Below are 25583 nucleotides of genomic sequence, written 5' to 3' on the forward strand. Positions count from 1 at the left end.
AATTTTAAACTTTTTGCGGGTGAAACTGGATTTTTCTTTTTGAAACTGGAACTTGAAGTTTCGCCGAATAGTGAGCGCAGAATTTCGCGTTTCGTTGAAGGTGCATGAAATTATGAAGCTGACCATTCCATTATCAAGCAAAATAGGTGCGGCGACCGCTCGTGGGAACTGCGTTCATTAGTTTAATTAAACGTGTAGCAGCTAATACAGCATTGTTTCAAGCAGGTAATTTCTTTTTAGAAGAAGAAGATGTAGGGAAGAGAAGCTCTGTGCAGGACAGATATGTTCACATGGTGCCGTGTTATTAGTTTGTAATGCCTATTTAATTAATATAGCGATACACGGGCCAGAGCGGTTATTGAGTCACTGCGCGAGATAATGTATGGGACAGGCGTCCTGTAGGGTAGGTAGTTAAATCTGGTGATTTTTTATGGTCTTATCGTGCCATTTTGAGGTGTGCAGGATGGAGTCAGGGATATTACTGAGAACACCGGGCTGTTTTTTTTTTTTTTTGAAAGCTACTAGGAGTTGTTTCCGCATTGTGAAGATATTTTAAGGTATTTGAGTCAACGGTGAAATACTCGGGTAGAGCAAAACATAAAATCTTCTTTTGGAGGTGCAAGGCCCTTTAAGTAATCTGTGTGGTTATCGTAATAGTACCGGATTTGCGCGGTAGAGTTTACATTTAAGGCGTGTGCTGCAGCTATATCAAGACGAACTGGCCTGTTGTCAGATAGTCTACTGTGGTATTTCTACCAATATTTCTATCATGGTTCTGTTGCACGCTTGCTGTAGCGTTCCTGTGGAAACCTAGATACTACAGCTCAGCCGACGACAACAACAAGCATCACATTTGGTTGCGATGATAGAAGGCATATCTGTAGGTCTCAACAATATTTACGATGCAATATGAATGGCAGCCAAAATATGCGGGTCGGTCAAAAGGACTTTTGCGAGATTTCTTTACAAAATCGAGCACCTGAATTTCGAACCGACATTGCTGGCAAATGGTCAGAGAATGAAACCAAAACTACAGCCGGAATGATTTCTAGAAAATTTCAGGGCCAATCAAAAGGTATTTCCTTTTAAAGAGCCATTTGATATTGGATGATCTCGGAAACGGATTAGCTGATTCTTCTCGTTCCTACTGCAGCGCCATGCCACCTCAATGCGCATTTTTCTCCGCCCCCGGATTTTATAATCCGTTCCATCAAATTCAATAACTTAAATATAGCAGAAAATGATTTCTGGATCTTTCCCCCGGACAATGCATAGGTAAACAATTAAAACTGAGCTTCGAACGTTGAACTAAAACATCTTGAAGCCATTTTTGCCCTGGAAATGACTTTAGCTAAGTATGCATGCGACTATTGTCGCGTTCGTCGGGTAAAGTGTGACGGTAAAAAACCATGTAGGCGTTGTCTTCAACACAACTTCGAATGCACACATCAGCAACCGTTGAAAAAAAGAGGTCCAAAGCCCATTAGCGCAAGAAACTTAGGAAACGTAACCGAAGCACCGCTGTTTGGAGAGAACAACAGTGGCACGACCGCTGCAGAAATATCCATGAAAATTCCAAAAAAGCAGATTGATCAGTGCTTGAGGCTGTATCACGATAATCTATACGTTATTTGGCCTTTGCTCTCCTACGATAATCTGCATATGCTTCTTGAAGAGAAATACGATGACTGCTACGTTTATTGGTTTCTGGTAGCTCTTTCAGCGGCCACTCTCAGCGATTTGCAAACTGAAATAGAATCTGAAGAGGGATTCTCTTTTACTGGAAAACAATTATCCATTCTCTGTATGTCTTCACGCCAAAAATTCGATGATCTCAGCGGCAGAGACATATTCAGAATCATGACATACTACTGTTTACTGCGTTGTTTCTCGCAATCTTCGGATACGAGAAATTCTTACAGACTCTGTTGTGAAGCCATTGGCCTTATCACAGTAGCTGGATTGCATCGCGAAGAAACATATGGATCACTTCCATTCTATGAGCAACAGCTTAGACGGAAGCTGTATTATTTGATTCTCCTAACAGAAAGATACTACTGCATATACGTTCATTGTGCAACAAGTCTGGATGCCACAATATCTCCGCCACAACCTGAGTTTGTAACTGACCCTCGACTTTCTTTGGACAGCTTTCTTGAGATGATCAGGGTTTTTACCGTACCAGGGAAATGTTTCTTTGATGCTTTGGCTACCGACTCTGCAAACGTTTCTTGTACTGAAGACTCTCTCAAAAAAATATGGAGAGAGCTCCATACAGCATCGCTTGAAATAGAGCCATGGTCTTACGGATACGTCGACATTTCATTCTCTCGGCACTGGATTAGAACGCTAGCCTGGAAACTAGTGTCTCAAATGAAAGGTGCCAACTTTTTCACGAATGCTAGCAATGCGCAAATATTAGTTGAAATTGCCAGGGACATGCTAGACGATATATTCCTAACACCAAATAGTCTTTATGAGGTCCATGGCCCTGTAATAGCAAGAAAAGCACTGGAAATAGCCACTGCATTGGTGGACGTTGTAAATCAGCACGATCAAAATACAGAATCGGAGGCTTGGAGCGTTCTGTGCGAAATATCAAAATTCATTTTCTCTCTAAAACACTATGATGGTAATCTGATTGAAAATTTTGTGACGAAGTGTCAGAGAGCTTTTATTTCCCTTCCAATCTCGAGTCCTCTGGAGCTAAACGATAACTTTAAAGACGATTCCAATATTGTTTCTTGAGTAGATTATCTGTCGCTCATGACTAAAAGTTTACGAAATAATGATTTTAGTTACCGCGACGCTTTAGCTGTCAGGCAACGGACTAGCACCTTAAAGGCTACCTTTCAGTAAAGGAAGACCGAATTACGAGTCAAAGGTGTTTGATAGAAAAATGTACAGTCTTTGATTCCTTTAACGAATGATGGTATAGCATGTAAATACTTATGTTTTTCTTGCGGTTCCAATGTGCCACAGGGCTGCTCAAATATGTGCTTTCACTGGGGTTAATTTATATAATAGTAAGTGATAAACTTCAGTGAGGGAATAATAGTCCTGCGACGATGAGATAAAATAGTTAAAGACATCAAAATACTGTCATTGAATGAATGCGAGTTATTGTCGTGTTTGAGATAACATAGTTATATGAAATTCATTCTAACTGAACGGTGGCTTGAACTGAGGAAGAAGCAGTTTCTAGTATCATCTCTGTGAAACAATGCACTATTATAAAAGCTATAAAATATATTAAAATGATATATAAGGGAGATGAATGTATTGAAACTTTTGGCAACCATTGTAATAAAACCGAGCAGAATCAAATTATTGATATTGAAAATGAGTAGTGATATGATATATGCGAAGAATAGCTAGAATGTGACAGATTTATGATATTGTGATATTATTCTTTCTTTTGAAATCCATCAAATTTTGCGGTTTTATTCAAATATTCTAGGTTATGGAGATAAATTATGAGTCGAGGTTGGTGGAGCGACATTGCTGGAAGAGCAGAATTCATTTCCCTTCTATTCGACCAATATTCAGGCTAACGATAACAACACGACAAATGATTATATCTCTCTATTTCGGCATTATGTGACATTGCGAAGCATTCATAAGATATTTGGACGTACCTAAAATAAACAGAACATATAGCATGGAATTACGATAGAGAAAAGTCTGAGTTGTTGAAGACCCAAAGAATCACTTAGAGAAAAACATTTTGTAAGCTGGCCTATCGTCATGATCAATAGCATCTGCATCGTAATCTGCGGTTCTTCTTTCCGGTGGTACCCATGCTGCTGATTTCCAGGGTGGGATACCTTCCATCCACATAGTGTTGACCTCTTCCAGTGTCAGGCCTTTCGTTTCTGGAACAAAGAAAAAGACATAAAAGTAGGAAAAAACAAGACAACCTAAGAAGACATAACCATAGTAAAAGTTGATTGCACCGGTGATGAAAGGGGTGAAGAAACTAATTAAAAAACCCCACATCCAGTTTGCGGCTGTTGCGATGGCCATTCCTCTTGATTTGACTCTAAGAGGGAAGGTTTCTGCGACTATAACATAGCAGCCACCTGCCCAGGTGGTGGCGAATGAAAAAATGAAGAACATGGTAAAAACAATCATACAGTTACCAGCACCTTGTGAAGTGATGTCCTGATGGCTGCTGCCTTGAGGCCATAACTTAGTTACACCAACGGAGGCAAACACAGTAAAGCAACACACCATGGAAGCGGCACCCCATAATAGGCATGTACGACGTCCAAACCTCTCAATGGTGTATACTGCTATAAAAGAGGAGAAAAAATTGACTACACCAATAATGATCGATGTCTGGAAGGAGTCCTTTAAGCCCACAGACTTGAAAATGGTCGTACCGTAATAGAAGAAGTAATTGTCACCGGTCAATTGCTGCAAAGATTGGATCATCACCCCCATGAGTACACGTTGGAATACCTTTGTTTTCGTGGAGAGCAGCTCAGCCCATGACGCGTTACCAGCTAGCTTTTCCACCTCAATGCCTGCTTTTATTGTGTCGTATTCGACTAATAAGGCAGGATCATCAACTGAGACTTTGTTCGATTTTGATAGGGAACGCTTGGCTTCTTCGTCTTTACCAACCTCGATCAGATAACGTGGTGATTCGGGCACGAACATCATTCCGCTAACCATAAATAAGGCCCAGGCAAAACAAAGACCAAGACCGACTCTCCATTGAGTCGAGTCATGATAATTCTTTGTACCATAATTCGTGCAGTAGCCCAGAAAAATACCCATCGTCCCCATCAGTTGATACAGCTGGACAAGGGTTCCTCTGATATGTTTTGGAGAGACTTCGGATATCAACATTGGGGAGAGAACGGCAATGCCCCCCACGCCAAGGCCAGAAATGATTCTGCCAATAAAATATTGGTACCATTTATCTATCGAGGTAATTTGGATCAGGATGCCCACAACGTAGATGGCAGTGACTGTAATCAAACCAATACGGCGGCCATATACATCGCCGACTTTGGACAACACGATTCCTCCAATGGCACAACCAATGTTAAATATTGAGACAATCAGACCCATCCTCACTTTTGACAGATAGTAATCGCCCTTGCCGTTTTTTTGACCGAATCTTTTGACGAAGTCTGAGAGATTGACAAAACCCGAGATTGTACCGGTATCCCAACCAAAGATGAACCCACCAAACGCAATCATCAAACACAAGATTGCGACGGTGGTGTACGCAGAGAGGGGCTTCTGTGGTATGTCAATAAGTTTTTCAGACGTAGCGAGATCGAGAGACCCTTTTGAGTCGTCTCGTTTGGTCGTAATTGAAGGTGCGGTTGCTGCTGACTGAATATTAGAATTAGTCGCAGATGGATCATCTGCGGGTGTATCACCAACACTGGACATGATATTTTTGTAAGATAAAACGGTTAAGAGCTAAGTGATATGTTAGTTTAATCTTTCCCATGACATGTCAAGAAATAGACAATCGCTTCTTCTATCATTGCAAATGTCACATCACATACTCCGCTATTTATATTTATAAACCTGTGAAAGGCGGCCTAACAATGGGAGCCAAGTAGCACTAACGCCTAAAAGTATATCAACTGAACGAAGATGGTGAAATGCCTTTTTTGATTTGTGCGTTCAGTGCTGCTGGTGGAAAACACGGACTCCATCTTTAATATTCGACGTGACCTTTAATTTCTATTAGTTCACTATTAGAGTTTAGAGTTTTACGGAGCATTTCTTTTTCGGAAGTAATCCGTGGAAAGCCAAAAAAAGTTCTTCGAAATGAGGAGGATGCGTCAAGCGGGAAACACTCATATTCCGCACGGAGAAATGATTATGTAATATCACGGAGAAATGATTATGTAATTCCACGGAGAAATGATTATATAATTTTGCGGGGCCCTATAAAAGATAACTGTATTGTTTGTACTTTGTTGTGAAACCACGAACATGCAAGATCGCGGGGAAGTGCATGGAATGATGTCCACCCAAGGAGGGTATGGTACGACAAATAGGCATCTTGGTGAAGTACGCATCATACCACCGTTCAGGTGCAGTTGCAGAGGGGTTTTGTATGATCTAATGGAGTTAATGACGCTACCGTGAGTGCGAGCTTCTTGAAAACCTCGTTTGCAACATATCTTCCCGATCGCGTGTTCCAACAGGAACACGGATGTGGAAAATGAAACGTATATAAAGGAACCTTCTCACTCGAGATTCCACTGGTTGTCAATTCCAGAGAGAGAAGAGTTGTAAAACATAATATACATCAGAAAAATAAGACAGCTCCTCGACAAGCAATTAACACGAGTGACCGTTCTATAGTGAAAAAAGAACAAAAATATGACTATTTCCTCTGCACATCCAGAAACAGATCCTAAATGGTGGAAAGAAGCAACAATCTACCAGATTTACCCAGCAAGTTTCAAAGACTCCAACAATGATGGTTGGGGTGATATGAAAGGTATTGCTTCTAAATTAGAGTACATCAAAGGACTTGGTGCTGATGCCATTTGGATCTCGCCATTCTACGACTCTCCACAAGATGACATGGGCTACGACATTGCCAATTATGAAAAAGTCTGGCCAACATATGGTACCAATGAAGACTGCTTTGCTCTGATCGAAAAGACTCACAAGCTGGGAATGAAATTTGTCACCGATTTGGTCATCAACCACTGCTCCAGCGAACATGAATGGTTCAAAGAGAGCAGATCCTCAAAGACCAATTCTAAACGTGACTGGTTTTTCTGGAGACCTCCTAAGGGCTATGATGCCGAAGGTAGCCCAATCCCTCCAAATAACTGGAGATCTTACTTTGGTGGTTCCGCATGGACTTTTGACGAGACAACAAAGGAGTTTTACTTGCGTTTGTTTTGCTCCACCCAACCTGATCTAAATTGGGAGAATGAAGATTGTAGAAAGGCAATCTATGAAAGTGCTGTTGGATATTGGTTAGACCATGGCGTTGACGGTTTCAGAATTGATGTGGGGAGCTTGTACTCCAAAGTTGTTGGTTTACCAGATGCTCCTGTGATTGACGGGAACACAATGTGGCAACCTAGTGATCCTTTCACAATGAATGGACCACGTATTCACGAATATCACCAAGAAATGAACAAGTTCATGAGAGACAGGGTCAAGGATGGCAGGGAGATTATGACGGTTGGCGAGATGCAACACGCTTCCGATGAGACCAAGAGGCTATATACAAGTGCCTCTAGACACGAGCTGTGTGAGTTGTTCAACTTCTCACACACCGACGTGGGGACTTCACCCTTGTTCCGCCAAAACTTAATTCCATTTGGACTGAAGGATTGGAAGGTTGCCCTCGCTGAACTTTTTAGGTACATTAACGGGACTGATTGTTGGTCGGCTGTTTACTTGGAAAACCATGACCAACCTCGTTCCATCACGAGATTTGGTGACGATTCGCCAAAGAATCGTGTCGTTTCTGGTAAGCTACTGTCTGTGTTGCTAAGTGCTTTAACCGGTACTCTATATGTGTACCAAGGACAAGAGCTGGGCCAAATCAACTTCAAAAACTGGCCTGTTGAGAAGTACGAGGATGTTGAGATTAGAAACAACTACAAAGCCATTAAGGAAGAGCATGGGGAAAACTCCGAGGAGATGAAGAAGTTTTTAGAAGCCATTGCCCTTATCTCTAGAGACCATGCCAGAACACCTATGCAATGGTCACATGAAGAGCCAAACGCCGGATTTTCTGGTCCTAATGCTAAACCATGGTTTTATTTGAACGAGTCTTTCAGAGAAGGCATTAACGTTGATGATGAGGCCAAGAACCCAAACTCTGTTTTGAACTTCTGGAAGGAGGCTTTGAGATTCAGAAAGGCCCACAAGGATATTACCGTCTATGGCTATGATTTCGAGTTCATTGACTTGGACAATGGCAAGCTGTTCAGCTTCACAAAGAAATACGGCAGCAAGACATTGTTTGCTGCCTTGAATTTTAGCTCTGACGTGATTGATTTTACGATTCCAAATGATAGCCCATCATTCAAGTTAGAGTTTGGAAATTTCCCAAAGGAGGAAGTCGATGCCTCCTCCAGGACATTGAAGCAATGGGAAGGTAGAATTTACATTTCTGAATGATTGACAATTATAATGACACATGATAAATTTTCTATACCTTAAATAAGAATCAAATATTATTATACAATATTACTTGACGTATGTCCTGATTCAAAAGCTGAAGGAAATTGATTCCTGTATGCATGTAATCGAGCGCCTTGATATTCAAGATTTCAGCAAGAGAGACCATTATTAGAACAATTACCAACCACCATCCACCAATTGCTAGTATAACGGTTTAGAACTATGGTTGATAATTAGTGGTATTAATTAAGAATAAAAGCGGAACTCTTTCTTATACTATATACGAGAGGTATGTAAAACATACGTTGATTGGACATATTCGATATGTTCAATATAATACTACACTTGGGAATTTACTATAAGTTCAATGTAACGACTCATATCATCTATATATAAACTCATGCTGACGGTCAATTAAAGGATCTTTAAATTTAGTTATGCCCAGCGTCCAAACAGCTCGTTTAGCATCCCCTCCATCTACTAAAGGTACGACGTCAGTGTAACATATATGAAATACACTTTAGAATACAATCTGAATATCTCAGATAGTAATGATGGTTATTTATGTGAGTAATGATGAACATACTTGTTCCAATAATATCAATGTTGAAAAGCCAACCAAGAGGAATACATCAGTGCCACTATAACCATACTTCCAAAGATCTTCTGAAAATTACTCTCTTCGATGAACTTCTTGGATGCAGCACGCCATGACTTTTCCGCCTTTGCCGCTTGCGGAAAAACCTGATGTCTTCAAAAGAAGATGTTGAGACCATTAAATTACCGGAAAGCCATTTTCTAGCGTAACCTTTGCAACCATATCGTCTTTACCTAATTTGCGCAACCGGTGTTTATGGAATCGCTAACAGACTTCGTCCCAAGGGACGTTAAGAAAGTCTGGTAATGAGTTAGAAGTGACAAAATTCTCGAGACTTCCAAAATCCGTACCGATGGAGAAACAAGAGTTATTGACTGGAAAGCCTCAATAATATGTGGCGTTGTCATTTTTTCCCTGTACGCCCATGACCTTGTTATTGACAAGATTACCCATATCTCTATCAAGTATTGAGAGTTTCTCGGCGAGGAGTTGATTCTTTGTCATTAACTATTATGTTTTCGTACCAAATATATTCAATATTCAATATTGCTTGACCAGTATCTGAGCATTCCTGACCAAATTTTTGCAATTGTTCGGATATAGTATGGACAAGTAATTTTTCGCACTTGAAGCAATTATAATTTAAGTTTCACCCAACCTTAGAGGCTCGTTTTTTCCCGATAATCGATTTTATTTTGGACTGGTGCGATTGTGATGTCAGCCTTGTTTCGGACGCCGCGGCAAGGAACTTTTTCTCGATACGACGTGGGGCGTCTCTTCTTCAGTGCCGCGGCAAGAACCCTCTCTCAATGCTGGCACAATAGATTCTCAGCCTTTTCAACCAAATGCAGTTTAATTCATGAAATGCCAAGAGGCCAAAATAATGAATATAAAAGCACTTACCGAAACGTAGCATCTAAATTCCTGCATCTCATCTATCAATGTTAAAATATCAGGTTGAGATAAGCAGTTCATATAGCTCTTTGATAGATCTTTTACTGTATCTTAACATTCAATAATGTCTACTGACTCCGACTTTGTTCTTTACCATTATACGCCCAGCAAAAGAGCTGCGATTGTGTTTGTCGTGCTCTTTATTTTAATGATAGTTGTTTATGCTGTGCAAACTTTTAATGCTGCGAGAAAGGCTTCCAAAATAGCTAGATATAACTCATTTGAGCCATCGGATGATAAGATAGATGATAAAACAGATGACAAGACAGATGATAAGTCTGTTATTTTTGAAAATAATGATTCCAAAAAAAAATTCAAAGTTTTGTCGACAGTTTGTGCATTTATACCTTTTTTCATTGGTTTCATCATGGAGTTTATTGGGTATATTGGCAGAGTATTATCTAGTTCCGATCCTACAAAAATAGCGCCATATATTATTCAATCCCTCCTTTTATTGGTGGCTCCAGCGCTAATCGCTGCGACTATTTATATGGTTTTTGGAAGACTCTTGAATGCTATGAGATGCGAGTCTTTGATGCTAATCTCCGCACGTTTCGGTACGACATTTTTTGTCGTTGGTGATGTTTTTAGTTTCTTTTTACAAGCAGCAGGCGGTGGGCTGATGTCTAAGAAAGGATCGACAAAGACCGGTTCAAACCTCATAACCGCTGGCCTTATTGTACAGATAGTTTTTTTTGGATTTTTCATTATTAATGAGATAAGATTTTCAATTAGCGTCAAAAAAAAATGTTCGTTCTACAGTGGCATTTCCAGAAAATGGTTCATTGTAAATGCTACCCTATTATTGAGCAGTGTCTTGATTTTAGTACGTTCTATCGTCAGAGTTGTTGAATTTATTCAGGGATTTGATGGTTTTATTATTTCCCACGAGTATTTCATTTATGTCTTCGACGCTGTGCCAATGTTGTTGGTGATCATAGCATTTAGTGTGGGTTCCTTCTTTGGCAATGTATTTGATGTGATAGCAGAATGTCAATATTCAACTTTTTCAGATTCTGCATAGGGATTGTATACTCAACTAAGTACACTTTTATCATATTTTATTCTCGGTTCATCACAGGTGATTGAATGTATTTCACAAAGGTAGACGTTAGCCAAGTATTAGAAATACAAACACTTTTCACGCCCTTTACTTTGGTTAATGAGCGGATCTCCCACTGTTGTCACATACAGTATTTTATAGTTACTACCATAGCCCAATGTTTTGAACATGACATTAAACACATTGTGATAGGCTTTGGGACCTACAGGATAGCACAAAAAGCAATGCCATACATGGTTCATACACCCGCAAACCGTACCAGTGACTTATAGCATCAAGTACATATATATATTAGTAGTGAGCAGTATCAAAACGCTAGAGCACTATAAAAACATTGACAATCAGACAATGCAGCGGGCTATAGTAAATTACCAATAGGTAAAACTTATCATGGTAAATAAACTCTGAAATGGAAAAAAATAACGTAATCAAAGCCACTAGCAACAAACATAAACTCATTAGTAATAAAAAAGCCAAAATATTGCAGCTTGTACCAAGGAACGTAGAGAGAAAATGGTATACCATTCCATAATTGAAATGAGGAAAAGAAGCCCTATTCTCAGAACCTTAAAGTAGATTATTGTAGAAAAAAGTGTTTGCACAATTGATCTCAGGTAATCTAACCAAGAATTGCAGAGAAGGAAAGGGAATTTACTGCTGAGCACAACAATATGTCCTCACAATAACAGAAAAAAGGAAAAAAGGAAAAAAGAAACACACTTTTTTTGTATAGGTTGCGGACTGCCTCCCAAGATCACTGGCAAGGTCGACCTTCTGCCAGTATAACTATCGGTTTCCCAAAAGAGTGGTTGGTTTGTGAGGATTAATTGCCGCATTTCTGAGCCACTGCGTTCATTGCTGTGCTTGAACATGCTCGCGCTATTTATTAAGACACTTCGTAGAGTACGCACTGCGCATCTTCGTCGTATACGAAAGCTCAAAAAGCACAAAGCTCCCAGTAGCCATAGATTTTTAGTCACCGTTTCATTCACTGGCTGTTAGCCCATTACTTCTGTTGTAAGAACAAATTTCTTTCTCGTATGATCAAGGAATCTTGCCAGCGGCATTAGTTTGGTGGATACGCAGTCAATTAACTTAGTTTAACTTTCAGGACCACCGAGGGGCGCATGTCGGACTTAAAATCTAAAATACCAAACTGAATAGTGGGGGTGGGGTATGCGTTTTTGTGTGCGTGGGGTAGCCGGAATCATCTACAAAGGCACAAAGGCACAAAGGCACAAGGCCGCGTGGGGTGACTTTACTGTGTACAGGTTTGTCAGCAGGCTGGCCTCTGAGTTTGAATGCTGCCTGGTCCAATATGACGTAAACTTTCGAAGAAAATATTAGATAATAGTATCCCTGACTGCCACCTAAGACCGGAAGAAACCCCATGAAAGGAAAGTGGTGTTTGAAGCCGGATCTCCCTCAATGTGTGCAAAAATAAAACTGCTGCTCGATCGAAATTTATTGTCTCAATGGTGTGAGACTGCTGCTTCATACTCCCGAACAATTGAAATTAACGAGAGGTATAAAAAGGGAAGGTAACATGAACTTATACCAGATTGAATCAAACTTCCTCTTTTGATAGATCAAAACATAACAAAATAAAACAGAAAAGGAAAACAAAAAAAATGTCTAGCTCGCAATTAGCTGTTGAGAGTGATGCAAATATTCGAAATGCTTCTGATGCTGACGTTCATGTGGCACCACCTGTAGAGAAAGAGTGGTCGGATGAGCTCGATGATAACGAGGTCCTTAATATAGGGCAACTGGAAGCCCCAAAGAGAGGTTTTCTGGGATATCTTACCATCTACCTACTGTGTATTCCTATATCTTTCGGGGGGTTTCTACCTGGCTGGGATAGTGGTATTACCGCAGGCTTCATCAACATGGACAATTTCAAAATGAACTTCGGATCCTACAAGCACAGCACTGGAGAGTATTATTTGAGCAACGTGCGTATGGGTCTTCTTGTAGCAATGTTTAGTATTGGGTGTGCCATAGGGGGCCTTATTTTTGCCCAACTGGCCGACAGAATAGGCAGAAGGTTAGCAATTGTGATCGTGGTGTTGGTGTATATGATCGGTGCTATTATTCAGATTAGTTCAAGCCACAAATGGTACCAATACTTTGTTGGTAAGATTATTTATGGTCTCGGTGCTGGTGGTTGTTCGGTGTTGTGTCCGATGCTTCTGTCTGAAATAGCTCCCAAGGACCTAAGAGGTGGGCTTATCTCGTTGTATCAACTGAACATGACCTTTGGTATCTTCCTAGGTTACTGTAGTGTTTATGGGACAAGAAAATACGATAACACCGCACAATGGAGGGTGCCTCTTGGGCTATGCTTCTTGTGGGCCCTGATTATCATCATTGGTATGTTATTAGTTCCAGAGTCACCAAGATATCTGATCGAACGTGAAAAACATGAGGAAGCACGTGCTTCCATTGCCAAGATAAACAAGGTTTCAGCAGAAGATCCATGGGTACATGGGGAGGCAGAAGCAATTATTGCTGGTGTGCTTGCCCAAAGGGAGCTAGGGGAAGCCTCATGGAAAGAGCTTTTCTCAGTGAAAACCAAAGTGCTTCAGCGTTTGATTACCGGGATACTTATACAGACCTTCCTGCAACTTACCGGTGAGAACTACTTTTTCTTCTACGGAACTACCATTTTCAAATCAGTCGGGCTTACTGATGGTTTCGAGACCTCAATCGTCCTGGGTACAGTGAATTTCTTTTCCACTATTATTGCCGTTATGGTCGTGGACAAAATTGGTCGTCGTAAGTGTCTGCTATTCGGGGCAGCTGGGATGATGGCGTGTATGGTCATTTTCGCAAGTATCGGTGTGAAATGTCTTTACCCACACGGTGAGGATGCTCCTTCTTCGAAGGGTGCAGGTAATGCTATGATTGTGTTTACCTGTTTCTACATATTCTGCTTTGCAAGTACATGGGCTCCTGTTGCTTATATTGTGGTTGCCGAGTCGTTCCCTTCGAAGGTCAAGTCTAGAGCTATGTCGATTTCGACTGCCTTTAACTGGCTATGGCAATTTTTGATTGGTTTCTTCACACCATTTATTACCGGATCTATCCATTTCTACTATGGTTATGTGTTTGTGGGCTGCTTGGTTGCTATGTTTTTGTATGTTTTCTTTTTCTTACCAGAAACAATTGGGTTATCCCTAGAGGAGATTCAACTATTGTATGAGGACGGTGTGAAACCATGGAAATCTGCATCTTGGGTGCCACCTTCAAGGAGAGGAAGCTCTTCCGAAGAAGTTGAGACTCAGAAGAAGGACTGGAGGAAATTTTTGAAGTTCTCGAAGAGTTCTGATTGATCTTTGGGTGCATATGTTTGTCTTGCGAGGGCAACATTGTATATTATATCTTACATAAAAATATGTTACTTTAATTTTCACGAATTTATGAAGAGCCTTGGAGATTTATGCTCATGCATATATATCTGTATCACGAAGAAGTTCTCAACTGATATAACGTAGTGCGCACTTCTTTTCTTTTTCATCAATGGAAGCGGAGAACTATATTGCTGGAAACATAAACGGCGATGCCAATGGCGATGGTGATGGCTACACAAGACGGAAGTTCTTGAGTACTTACTAAATGAAGAGTGCATACTTACAGGCATGTGACACGTTACTTGACTAACAAAACTACAAAACATACAAAAAATACATAATCTATACAAGATATCTAATCATTACAATCGAGGTGCGCAGATCGTTTTTCAAGCTCACACTTGATCTAGAATTTCGTTCACAGCGGCAAGTGGCCCTTTATCATAGACTGTCTCGAGCGAGTGGGTTAACTGCGCAACAAAGGCCTTGTTTTCACGAATCTCAGGACTGAAAAGGACTTCGATGTTCAGCAATTCGTGGGGATCTCTACCGCCCTTAACGGCAGCTGCCTTCAAAATTGGGGCCATAGGGTCCTCAATTTCAAATGGTTTTCCGTCCATGTCAACACCGGTCAGATAACGGAACCAACCAGCGACACACACGGCCAGCAGCTTGTACTTGCCATTTGGTTTACGTAGCTGCTCATAGATGGAGGGTAAAACGTACTTAGGCATCTTACCTGAGCCCATCAAACAGATACGGGCAACGGTGTCCTGAATTGCTGGGTTAGAGAATCTTTCCAACACAGACGCAGTGTACTCTTCGAAATCGACGCCTGGCACTTTGGGTAACAATGGGATAACTTCCTCATGCATTAGAACACGGATATACTTGTTGATAGTTGGGTCGTTGACAACCTCATGTATATAGGTGTAGCCTGCCAAGTATCCCAAGTATCCCATAGCTGAGTGCCCACCGTTAAGCAGACGCAGCTTCATCAATTCATAGGAGTCCACGTCCTTGACAACCTGGACGCCAACAAGTTCCCAAGGAGGACGACCGTCAGAGAAGTTGTCTTCAAGAACCCATTGGATGAAGGGTTCGGCAACAACCGGACATAGGTCCTTAATACCCCATGTGTCAGCGACGTACTTACGCTCCTTGTCGGTACAGCGTGGTGTCACACGATCAACCATGCTGTTGGGAGAAGTGACCTTGTCTTCAATCCAAGCAGCGAACTTTTCATCCTTCTTTAACTTGGCAAACGCAACAAGCATAGTCTTGACTGTGACACCGTTCTGGGGCATGTTATCGCACGACATGATGGTGAAGGGAGTGAGGCCTTTTTTGTAACGCAGTAATAGAGCCTCATACAGGTACCCGTAGAGAGTGTCCGGCTTCTCTGGGTGATTCAAATCGTTGACAATCTCGGGAGCATCAGCCATCAAAGAGTTTGTTGCCTCACTGTGGTAGTAACCGTTTTCGGTGACGGTCAGAGATACAATGTGTGTGTCTGGACTGGCCATCTTTTCAATAACAGCTCTTGGATCATCGGGTGCGTACATATAGGCGGTGATGGAACCGACAACGTAGGCATTGGCGTCTTTGATACCGCGCTCCACGACGGTGTACAGGCAATCTTGGGCCTTCATGGCATCGCGCATAGCAGCATCTGCCTTCATTAAACCAACACCGCAGATGGACCAGTCTTTCAAATTGTGGTCTTGCATCAAGCGATGCATGAAAACGGCCAAATGGGAACGGTGGAATGCACCGACCCCTAGATGGACGATCCCTTGTTTAACACCTTCTCTGTTGTAAGTAGGTATTGGTAAGGCAGATTGAAAACTCTTAAGAGTTTTAGCGTTCAAACTGGCAGTTTTTGTTTCGTTTTGTTTTGTCATTTTCTTATATTGTTACTTTTTTTCCTTTTATATCTATTTTATCTCTGAATGTGAAGAACAATACCGAGAAGAAGCCACTACCAATTCTACAATTCTACAATTCTACAATCGCTGCTTGCTATTTATATGTGAAACTCAATGAAGTTGAGCGATATTTCAGATTCCGAGCAGGTAGTCATCCCATCTTTTCCCACCTCCCTGAAACATGGCGATTTCTCTCTTAGCTAACGTAATCTAGCAGGTTGTTTCTGTTCTCACCGAGACGTGCGACGCAAGAGAACGTACGAGATCTCTGTCGCTACTTTCCCCCCCACAATTAGTTCGAAAGCTGAACTGATTAGTTTCTGGCGAAAAGCTTATGCGATGACGTATGCTTGTGGTGCGTGCCGCAACCAAAAATGGCGAGCTAAAAATACAAGAACAGTTAATGCAAGGAGAGTTGTTTGTTGGGCTCATTCTACTGCAACGGCACCCACGCCAAGAAAACTAGCAACTGAGTGGTGGGGTGGCGTGGGGACGCAGGCACAAAGGCAAAAACCAAAAAGGATTCCGACAGGCACAACGCCCCCACGCTGCATTACCCCGCGACCCCTTATTTGCTAAGACGCCCTGCAGGAGACTGCGTGCCAGGCACATATGGGTGCAGAAAATAAGGTTTTTCGGGGTCAGTTTCTGGCAAGCAACACACACGATGATATTATTGAGACTGGCGGGCTACGTTTAGCTTCAGTTCGGCATACATCGGGCGGGCGTTCCCGAGGCGGTATGACGAACAAACCTCGTTCAGAACTTGTTGTCTTTATTGGCCATCGCGATTCATCTTGTTGCATATAATGCTTCACTTGTTTCCGATCGCGTATCTCCTTTCTCCGGTCTCACATCGTCGAACTCTGTTACGTAGGCAGAATAACCACCGCTACTGCCAAAATGCATGATGGCAAGCAACGCTTTCTTATTGTCTTTGTAGCTAACTATTCGACATATAAAACAGCACGTTTCTCGAGCTACCGAACGCTGTGAAGACAATGGTCAAGTGCGGAGAGAAACCAAGAAGCCAAAAGACCAACGAACAAAAATCAAGGAAAAAGCATGTCTCAATCCACTAATCCTGCAATTGTTTTAAGAAAAGTCGAGACATTGCGATCGAGCAAAGACCAGTTCCTGCCATTGACGATCCTCATTATGTCAAGCTAGCCATAAAAGCTACCGGGTGTGCACTCCAACAAGCTGGTTGGGGGTCGTTTTGGCACTAGAGTGGTTGTGTTTGGTGCTGGTCCGGTGGGGCTGTTGAGTGCAGTCGCGCGCGCGTTCGGTGCCAGTGACGTCATTTTCGTTGATGTGTTTGACAACAAGTTGCAGAGGGCAAAGGACTTCGGCGCCACTGGCACTTTCAATTCCTCCAAATTCTCAGTTGACGAAGCTCAGCAACTGTCAGACGAGCTCGAAAAGCTCTTGAGCGGACATCAAGCAGATGTCGTGTTCGAGTGTTCGGGCGCTGATATCTGCATTGAGGCCGGTGTCAAAACCACCAAAGTTGGAGGAACCATGGTGCAAGTGGGCATGGGCAAAAACTACACCAACTTTCTAATTGTAGAAGTAGATGGCAAGAAAATGAGATTAATCGGGTTTTTATTATCGCACATGCAGTTTGAACTTCACCTTTTCGTCTTAGCGAGTTTTTCTGCCTACTGTTTTTAGATCTGTACACATTTATATACATACGAATATGAATATGAAAAAAATCATAATATTTTTAAATAACACACAATTCTCAGGCATCCTGGGCGAGTCAGCAAGCTCATAGCAAAATCAGAGCCGTGGAACGACATGCATTCTACGCAACATCACAAAGCAGTGTGCGCTGCAAATGTGAAAATATGAGAAAAGGCCCTTTTGTTTGAGACTGGAAAAATGAACGTCGAAGCCTCTGTATGATGTGGTGGAAAGACATGTTGGATCTCAACATTTCATGAATCCGGCCATTGTATACAATCCTCCACGGAACGATCTAACTTATCCACCTCGTCCAGCTTTCCTTTTTCTGTTGTACGCAGACCCAGAAAAGCTCGAAGAAAACTAAAAAGGGAAAGCATTGTCGGACCTATTCGTCTTCCAGGCACCCCGTCCTTAAGCGATCACGTCATAAAAATTGCCTCGTTGCTTTCATGAAATTTAACGAATGTTGGTAATAATAATAAATAAAGATTGCAGAATCTTAACATTAGGTTTAGACTTAAACTTTACCCCCGCCCCCACAATCAGATGGTATGATTGAGTATCCTTCTTTTCCTTATTTTCTTTTCTTTTTTCTTTCTTCCGTTTCGTTCCCTTCTCTTCTTTTCTTCTTCTCGAGAGGTATAGTGTGGGAGCGGTTGCGAAGGGGTAAAACAAAACTCAGAAACTTTGACGAACATCCTGTAGTGCGATCAGCATCAATCGGAATCCGAATCCTTGCTGGACCTGTTCACGAAAAATAGCGAAAACTGTAGTGAAGCCAACACATATATAAGATAAAAATTTGTTTCTTAAAATGTAGTGTTAGCACTCTAATAGTTAGCGACAGGTTTTTTTGCCAAGCATATACAGACAGCAAAGTTGTTATAATGGAACCTATATCTTCAGTATCCTCATCCCAAGGCAGTATGAGAGAAACAAAACAAACCCAAAATGTAGAAGTACTCCCACAGACGCCGGGTGAAAGCAAAGAAAGACCCAACTGCAGACACATTGAGTCTGTTGGTGACTACATTCTGATTGGCGACCAATTTTTCAAAAAAAGCGATTTCGTGAATACCTTCTTGGAAGACTCCGGTCCCGAGATGAGCAATGAGCAACCAAGACAAGCTGCTTTTGCAAATCCTCTTCCACTTGGGTTGGCCTCTTTCTCGTTCATGTGTTTGACGTTAGGATTGGCTAATGCAAGAGTGCGCGGAGTCACCAATCTCTACCTGTTGAACGCGTCCTTTATTTTTGGTGGCGCCGTTGTTTTGCTGTCAGGGCTGCTGTCCTTCTGTGTTGGTGACACCTTTTGTATGACAGTCTTTGGCTCATTTGGGGGGTTTTGGATAAGTTGGGGGTGTCTAAACCTCGAGCAATTCGGTGTGGCCAAAGCCTATGCCGATAACCCTCAGGAAATGCAGAACATACTAGGGTTTTACCTCGCCGGATGGACCGTGTTTAATTTCTTGATCATGGTATGCTCCATGAAGAGCACTTGGGGGATATTTCTACTTCTACTTTTCCTAGACTTGACGTTTTTAATGTTGTGCATCGGCTCTTTCACGCAAAGTGTTAATGCGTTCATGGCAGGGGGATATTTTGGTATATTGAGCAGCTGTTGTGGTTGGTATTCATTATATTGTTCAATCGCGAACAAGGATAGTACCTATGTTCCTCTGATTGCATACCCAATGCCAGGAGCTCATATTGTGTAATTGTGTAACAGACACTGTGTGATGCCTGATTCGTTCGTTTTTTGGCCAGAAAATGGGTAATGCAGCTTAGCTCGAGGGGAGATTTTCCATACAAGTAATTATGTGTAGTTGAATTCGTAAATAATACAGGCCCGTGGATCTAACATAGTATTGCAACGGGGTGTTATAGTATTTCATTACTGAAGCAGAAAGAAGAAATTGGGGAGGTGGTCAATAAGGTGGAGCTAGGTTTGTTTAAAAGAAGTGGAATGGCAAGACCGCCGTATGACTGCTGGGTATGATGCTCCTTTTGGGTAGCCATGCATTGTTCGAGTCATCCGAGTCACTCAACACTGATTCAGCCAGGTTTAGGGAAGTTCGGAGCTAGTACCAAAGGCTTCAGAAATCCAACAAAAAGTGGTATTCCCTCTTTCTCTGCTCTATATATAACAGAGAGTTTTTAGAAGATTCACTCTTATGTTCCCGATGGCTTGGCTAATGCGTAGCACTTCGCGACTCACCAAGCTTCAGAAAATATGTGTGAGCATCAATTAACCCAAGAAGATCTCGAATTTGATAAAAAGCACATTTGGCACCCATACACATCTATAATCACTCCATTGAAAGTATACCCTGTTAGCAAAGCTGAGGGCTCTTACTTGTATCTCGATGATGGTAGTAAGGTAGTGGACGGTATGGCAAGTTGGTGGTGTGTTCAGCAAGGGTATAACAACCCTAGGTTAAATGCGGCCGCCATTTCGCAGATTAACAAAATGTCCCATGTGATGTTTGGTGGGATTACTCATAAGCCTGCCATAGATTTTTGTAGAAAGTTGCTATCCTTATTGCCAGACGACTTGGAATGCGCTTTATTAGCCGATTCCGGTTCTATCTCTGTCGACATTGCAATGAAAATGGCTTTACGGTACCATAATTCATTAGGGTATACGTCAAAAAAAAGGTTCCTAACCATTAAGAAGGGATACCATGGTGATGCGTTTGGGGCCGTGTCGGTTTGCGATCCAGTCAATTCCAGACACAGTGCATACAACGGATTCCTCGCTGAGAACATATTCTGTAAAGCACCAGAGATCCGGTTTGACTGTTCTGAAGAGGATGTTGAGCAATTGGTCGAGGAGCTCGATGTGAAACCATTTGCGAGACTTATCGGGGACAACCATAACGAAATTTCCGGTGTTGTGATGGAGAGCATTGTGCAAGGCGCAGGCGGTCTAAGAATGTACCATCCGTATTTCTTGAAGCGTGTCCGTGAACTCTGCTGCGAGTTCAACATTTTACTGATCCTCGACGAGGTTGCAGTGGGTCTTGGAAGAACAGGCATGCTCTTTGGATTCGAACATGCAGGGACATAGTATGTTTAGGGAAGACGTTGACAGCTGGGTACTTGACGCTATCTGCGACTGTCACTACCAGAAAGATTGGCAATCAAATCTCCATTGGACCTGACGGCTGCTTCATGCATGGCCAAACCTATATGGCCAATCCACTGGCATGCGCCGTTGCAAGTGAAAACTTGTCAATTTTGATGGAGGGCAAATGGAAATCTCAAGTTTGCCAAATAGAAACTCAGTTGAAAAAGGAGCTCTTGCCCTTGTTAGAGCATCCTATTGTAGCTGATGTAAGAATTCTAGGAGCTATAGGTGTCGTGGAAGTCATGAAGCGTGTGGATGTCGAAGATTTACAGGAGCGATTTGTCAAGGCAGGAGCATGGATTAGACCTTTCAACAATATAATCTACATTCTCCCTCCCTATATAATCACTTCTCAAGAGTTGACCATCTTAACAGAAGCTATTAAGTATGTGCTTGACTTTATTTAACTCCGGTTGGTATAACACGAATTGATATTACATAAAAAATAGATGCGAAACAAGTGACTTTTTCCTCAATTATCTCGGTGCGAAACCATACATAAAGACATACATACGTGATTATAGCAAAGAACACGAAATAACATGTCATGTAATTGTGTGAGGCGCCGCCCTGACTATTAGCATTGGCTATGACTCGCTGGGTTGGACGGAGACATCTTTCCTGAGCTTTTTTAAAGGAAAGTAAATGCGAATTCAAAGGATGCAGCACTTTTAGTCATCTGCACCTAGCAGAAACGTAAAGGGATGATTAACCTGAAGGCAACCTTTTCTAGTCACCCTTGCTCAACAGAAACGTACACGCATGGGCGATTGAATGCAACTATTTCAGTAAAAACTCCTGATGTGAGCTAGCGCTCTATGGGTTCCCAGGACTTATAAAAGCCGAACTAAATGAAGATATCGGAATGGCATAATAGTTAGTGGTTTATCCTTTCTCTCGTTGGTGGAAAAGTATCGAAAATAACGCAATAAGAACAATGAATACAACAAGTACAATGAACACAAAATCACTCAACTTTTATGAGCCGTATGAAATTGATGGTCAGAAGTATATTACTATGGCAAAAAAGGATGATCTTGGAGCATATGAGCCTGGCCTAACGCAAGAAGCATTCACAGCCAGAGACAAGTCGGATTATGCCGACATTACGCAAAAGCTAGAAAAATACGGCGTTTGCGTAATCCCAAACTTCATAGATCCCTCAAAGTGTGATGAAATACTGGAGGAAATCGACCCGCATTTCTATAGGTACAGCTCATGGCAGGGTTCGCCCTTTCCGAAGGAAACTACGGTCGTGACAAGGTCCGTACTCCACTCGCCCATCATCTTAAAGGATGTTGTATCCAACGGGTTGTTCTGTGACATGGCAAGCCATTTTCTAGACGAGCAAAATTACTTCATGACTGGAAATGTCATCAGAAAATGTTCTAGTGGTATTCAACTCAACTCTGGTATTGTGTACAAGGTTGGGGCTGGCGCTGCAAACCAGGGCTATCACCGAGAAGATCACATCCACCATACTATCCATCAAGCATGTGAACGATTTCAATACGGAAAGGAAACATTATTCGGGGTAGGTGTTGCTTTCACAGATATGAACAAACTCAACGGGGCTACCCGTGTAATTGTTGGTTCCCACTTATGGGGTCCATACGATTCCTGCGGCAACTTCGATAAGAGGTTGGAATTTCATGTGGAGGCTGCAAAGGGCGATGCTGTTTTATTTTTGGGCAGCCTCTACCATGCAGCCAGCGCGAATCAAACTTTGAAGGATAGAATTGCTGGATATTTTTTCATGTCTCAGGGCTATTTAAAACAAGAAGAAAACCTTCACTTCGGAACAGATCTTGAATTTTTCAAGGATATGTCGCTGAACAATTTGCAACTCTTGGGACTCAGGACTGGCGAGCCATATTGCGGGCATATAGACTATAAGAGCCCAGGACATCTTGCCAATCCTGAGCTGTTTGAGAATGAGAATGAGACTGAGAATGGATATTATGGGGAGACTATCAAAGTTACTTATAATGATAAGTGACTGAAAAGAAGTATAGTTTGTTAATATAAATGGAATAATAATTAGTTATGAGAATTGAATATTTCAGGAAAAGTTGAAAATAGTTAGAAAATATAAAAGAAAGAGATTCATTATAAGAAAGAAGAGTAATGATATTATATATGGTAGCGTCCGTATGGATATATGAAAACATTATGGTTTTTTTTAAGGTGGCATTAAGGGTGAGATGAATTGTCAGTTGGCCAGATGATGGTAATATTTATGTTCTGGGTATGATTATGGTCATGTTCAATATTTTATGGCAGGTATTGCTGTGGAGTGGAAGTTGCAGTGTTATATTCTATAGTGCCCGTGTGCGTATGTAATCACGTTATAGTATAACGCATGGAGTGATGATATTGAAGGTACAGGGACCTAAAGCTTGGATTGAAGTGGTAATCATTTATGTTCCTGTGACGGGTGAATACCATGCAGAGGATATATAAGAGGAAAGTAGAGGGCACGGGGGTGACGTGATGGTGGTGATGCGATGATGATTGTATGTTGTTCATGTTAGCAATGGCATTATGTAGAAGCTGATATATGGTCAAGGTGTTACAGTATGGAAGTATTGAGTGCAGTTGTATGGTCCACAAGGATGTGTGATTGATTATGGATAGTAGATGTGACAGAAATAGGTAGGGTCAATAAGTAAAACAGGGTATAAATTACTGAGGTGAGTGTCATATATAGTGATGAGAAGTGGTGTAGCAGTATTCTGTAGCGTCCGTGTGAGTATGTGCTGAATATAACATTATGATTCGATAATGAAAGGCCGGGTTGATGAGGCCAGATATATGATGGATATAGGGTGGTGGTCTAGAGTAAAGTGATTGGTGTATGTTTATTGTTTACGATTATTGTATATATGGGAGGTAAATGGAGTGTAGTGTTTAAAGGATATAAAGGAGGTGTGGTAATGGCGAGTGGATGAATATGTTGATTAGAATGCAGATAAGGGGTATGAAGTGTTAGATGTGAGATAGTATGAGTTTGGTGTAATGACATTAGGTATGAACCGCTGGGTGTGCCAGGTGGTAGTATCAAAGTAAGGTGATAGTAATTGAGAGATACAGAAGAGATGAGGAGGTGGTAAGTTGGGGATATACTATTCAGGATGCAGATATGAGATATAGATGGATAAATGTGGAATACAGTGAGTTTAATGTGGAAATGGCCCTGGGTATAAACCACTGAGGTAAGGGCCGTACTTAGTGATGTTATAGATGAGAGGTGGTTTAGTACTATATAATAAGGGTTATACTGGTCACGTGTTTGTATTTCGGGCTACAGAAGAGGTGAGAGGGTGATAACTTGGGGATATACTATTCAGGATACAAGGACACGATATAGATACATAAATGTGAAATATAGTGAGTTTAATGTGGAAATGGCCCTGGGTATAAACCGCTGAGGTAAGGGCCGTATTTAGTGATGTGGTGGAATAGTGATGGTAAGCATGTGGTGGGGTGAGAAAGCGTGGGGTACGTGGTCAGGGTAACATTAGAGGGAGTTCTTACAGTCCGTTTGAGTGGTGGGTAGGGTAATGGCAAGGTGATGGTAGTGATGATGATGGTGGTGATGATAGTGATGGTGATGGTGGTAGTGGTGGTGATGGTGGTAGTGATGGTGGTAGTGATGATGATGGTAGTTAATGGTAGTGATGGTAGTGATGATGGTGATAGTTAATGGTAGTGATGGTGATGGTAGTGAAAATGTTAGTAGTGGTAGTGGTGATGTGATGTGATGATGGTAGTGCATATTATAGAATGTTGATATATGGTAAAGACTGTGAAGTATGGAAGTATTGAGTGCTGTTCTATAAGGATGAGGTGTGGTATGGCAGTATTCTGTAACGTCCGTATGGCTATGTGCTGGATATAATACTATGATTCAATGGGGAAGAGCCGGGTCAGGTAGGAAAGGTGGGTAGTGTGTGTTTGTTTACATTTATTTATTCAATTTCTTTGTTTAGGTTCATTGTATGTATGGTAGGTAAATAGAGGGTAGTGTTTGGATGATGTAGAGGAGATGAGGGAGTGGTAAATTGGGGATATGTTATTCAACTAGCAGAGATGAGATATGGATATATAGATATGCAATATTGTGAGTTTAGTGTGGAAAAGGCCCTGGGTATAAACCGCTGAGGTAAGGGCCGTATTTAGTGATGTGATGGAATGGTGCTGGTAAAGCATGTGGTGGGGTGAGAAAGCGTGGGGTACATGGTCAGGGTAACATTAGAGGGAGTTCTTACAGTCAGTTCGAGTGATGGATAGGGTAATAGCAAGGTGGGTGGTAGTGATGGTAGTGATGATAGTGATGTGGTAGTGATGGTAGTGATGATGATGATGGTGGTAGTGATAGTCATGGTAGTGATGATGATGGGTGTTAGTGATGGTGATGCTAATGGTGTAATAGTGATGGGTGTTAGCTTTAGCTTTAGTAGTAGCGATGATGGTGTGTGTGTGGGTGTGTGTGTGTGGGTGTGTGTGTGTGGGTGTGTGTGGTGTGGGTGTGGTGTGGGTGTGGGTGTGGGTGTGGTGTGTGTGGGTGTGGGTGTGGGTGTGTGTGGGTGTGGTGTGTGGGGTGTGGGTGTGTGTGGGTGTGTGTGTGGGTGTGTGTGTGGGTGTGGTGTGGGTGTGGTGTGGGTGTGGGTGTGGGTGTGTGTGGGTGTGGGTGTGGGTGTGTGTGGGTGTGTGTGTGTGTGTGTGTGTG

General features: G+C 41.9%; 9 protein-coding genes across 9 annotated transcripts; 7 read left to right on the top strand and 2 right to left on the bottom strand.

Annotated features, from left to right (window-relative positions):
• Window positions 1-1341: 1341 nt before the first annotated feature.
• On the top strand, window positions 1342-2748 carry MAL33 (transcription factor MAL33; the record flags this gene model as incomplete). The annotated part of the gene is made up of 1 exon (XM_056231036.1): window positions 1342-2748. One exon carries the CDS (start codon window positions 1342-1344, stop codon window positions 2746-2748), a length of 1407 nt encoding a protein of 468 aa, XP_056086278.1.
• Window positions 2749-3708: 960 nt separating this feature from the next.
• On the bottom strand, window positions 3709-5412 carry SKDI02G4040 (sugar porter family MFS transporter; the record flags this gene model as incomplete). Its single annotated transcript, XM_056231048.1, has 1 exon — window positions 3709-5412. The coding sequence occupies one exon, from the start codon at window positions 5410-5412 to the stop codon at window positions 3709-3711; it is 1704 nt and encodes a 567-aa protein (XP_056086279.1).
• A 948-nt stretch (window positions 5413-6360) lies between these two features.
• On the top strand, window positions 6361-8130 carry SKDI02G4050 (alpha-glucosidase; the record flags this gene model as incomplete). The annotated part of the gene is made up of 1 exon (XM_056231059.1): window positions 6361-8130. One exon carries the CDS (start codon window positions 6361-6363, stop codon window positions 8128-8130), a length of 1770 nt encoding a protein of 589 aa, XP_056086280.1.
• A 1619-nt stretch (window positions 8131-9749) lies between these two features.
• Window positions 9750-10709, top strand: SKDI02G4060 (RTA1 domain-containing protein; the record flags this gene model as incomplete). The annotated part of the gene is made up of 1 exon (XM_056231070.1): window positions 9750-10709. The coding sequence occupies one exon, from the start codon at window positions 9750-9752 to the stop codon at window positions 10707-10709; it is 960 nt and encodes a 319-aa protein (XP_056086281.1).
• A 1670-nt stretch (window positions 10710-12379) lies between these two features.
• On the top strand, window positions 12380-14083 carry SKDI02G4070 (sugar porter family MFS transporter; the record flags this gene model as incomplete). The annotated part of the gene is made up of 1 exon (XM_056231081.1): window positions 12380-14083. The coding sequence occupies one exon, from the start codon at window positions 12380-12382 to the stop codon at window positions 14081-14083; it is 1704 nt and encodes a 567-aa protein (XP_056086282.1).
• Window positions 14084-14496: 413 nt separating this feature from the next.
• Window positions 14497-16005, bottom strand: SKDI02G4080 (mannitol dehydrogenase family protein; the record flags this gene model as incomplete). The annotated part of the gene is made up of 1 exon (XM_056231092.1): window positions 14497-16005. The coding sequence occupies one exon, from the start codon at window positions 16003-16005 to the stop codon at window positions 14497-14499; it is 1509 nt and encodes a 502-aa protein (XP_056086283.1).
• Window positions 16006-18608: 2603 nt separating this feature from the next.
• Window positions 18609-19439, top strand: SKDI02G4090 (acetate uptake transporter family protein; the record flags this gene model as incomplete). The annotated part of the gene is made up of 1 exon (XM_056231103.1): window positions 18609-19439. The coding sequence occupies one exon, from the start codon at window positions 18609-18611 to the stop codon at window positions 19437-19439; it is 831 nt and encodes a 276-aa protein (XP_056086284.1).
• A 515-nt stretch (window positions 19440-19954) lies between these two features.
• SKDI02G4100 (uncharacterized protein) lies at window positions 19955-20791 on the top strand (the record flags this gene model as incomplete). The annotated part of the gene is made up of 1 exon (XM_056231114.1): window positions 19955-20791. The coding sequence occupies one exon, from the start codon at window positions 19955-19957 to the stop codon at window positions 20789-20791; it is 837 nt and encodes a 278-aa protein (XP_056086285.1).
• Window positions 20792-21788: 997 nt separating this feature from the next.
• SKDI02G4110 (phytanoyl-CoA dioxygenase family protein) lies at window positions 21789-22850 on the top strand (the record flags this gene model as incomplete). The annotated part of the gene is made up of 1 exon (XM_056231125.1): window positions 21789-22850. The coding sequence occupies one exon, from the start codon at window positions 21789-21791 to the stop codon at window positions 22848-22850; it is 1062 nt and encodes a 353-aa protein (XP_056086286.1).
• Window positions 22851-25583: the final 2733 nt, after the last annotated feature.

The sequence above is a fragment of the Saccharomyces kudriavzevii genome, assembly GCF_947243775.1.
Source record: "Saccharomyces kudriavzevii IFO 1802 strain IFO1802 genome assembly, chromosome: 2".
NCBI classification, from domain to species: domain Eukaryota; kingdom Fungi; phylum Ascomycota; class Saccharomycetes; order Saccharomycetales; family Saccharomycetaceae; genus Saccharomyces; species Saccharomyces kudriavzevii.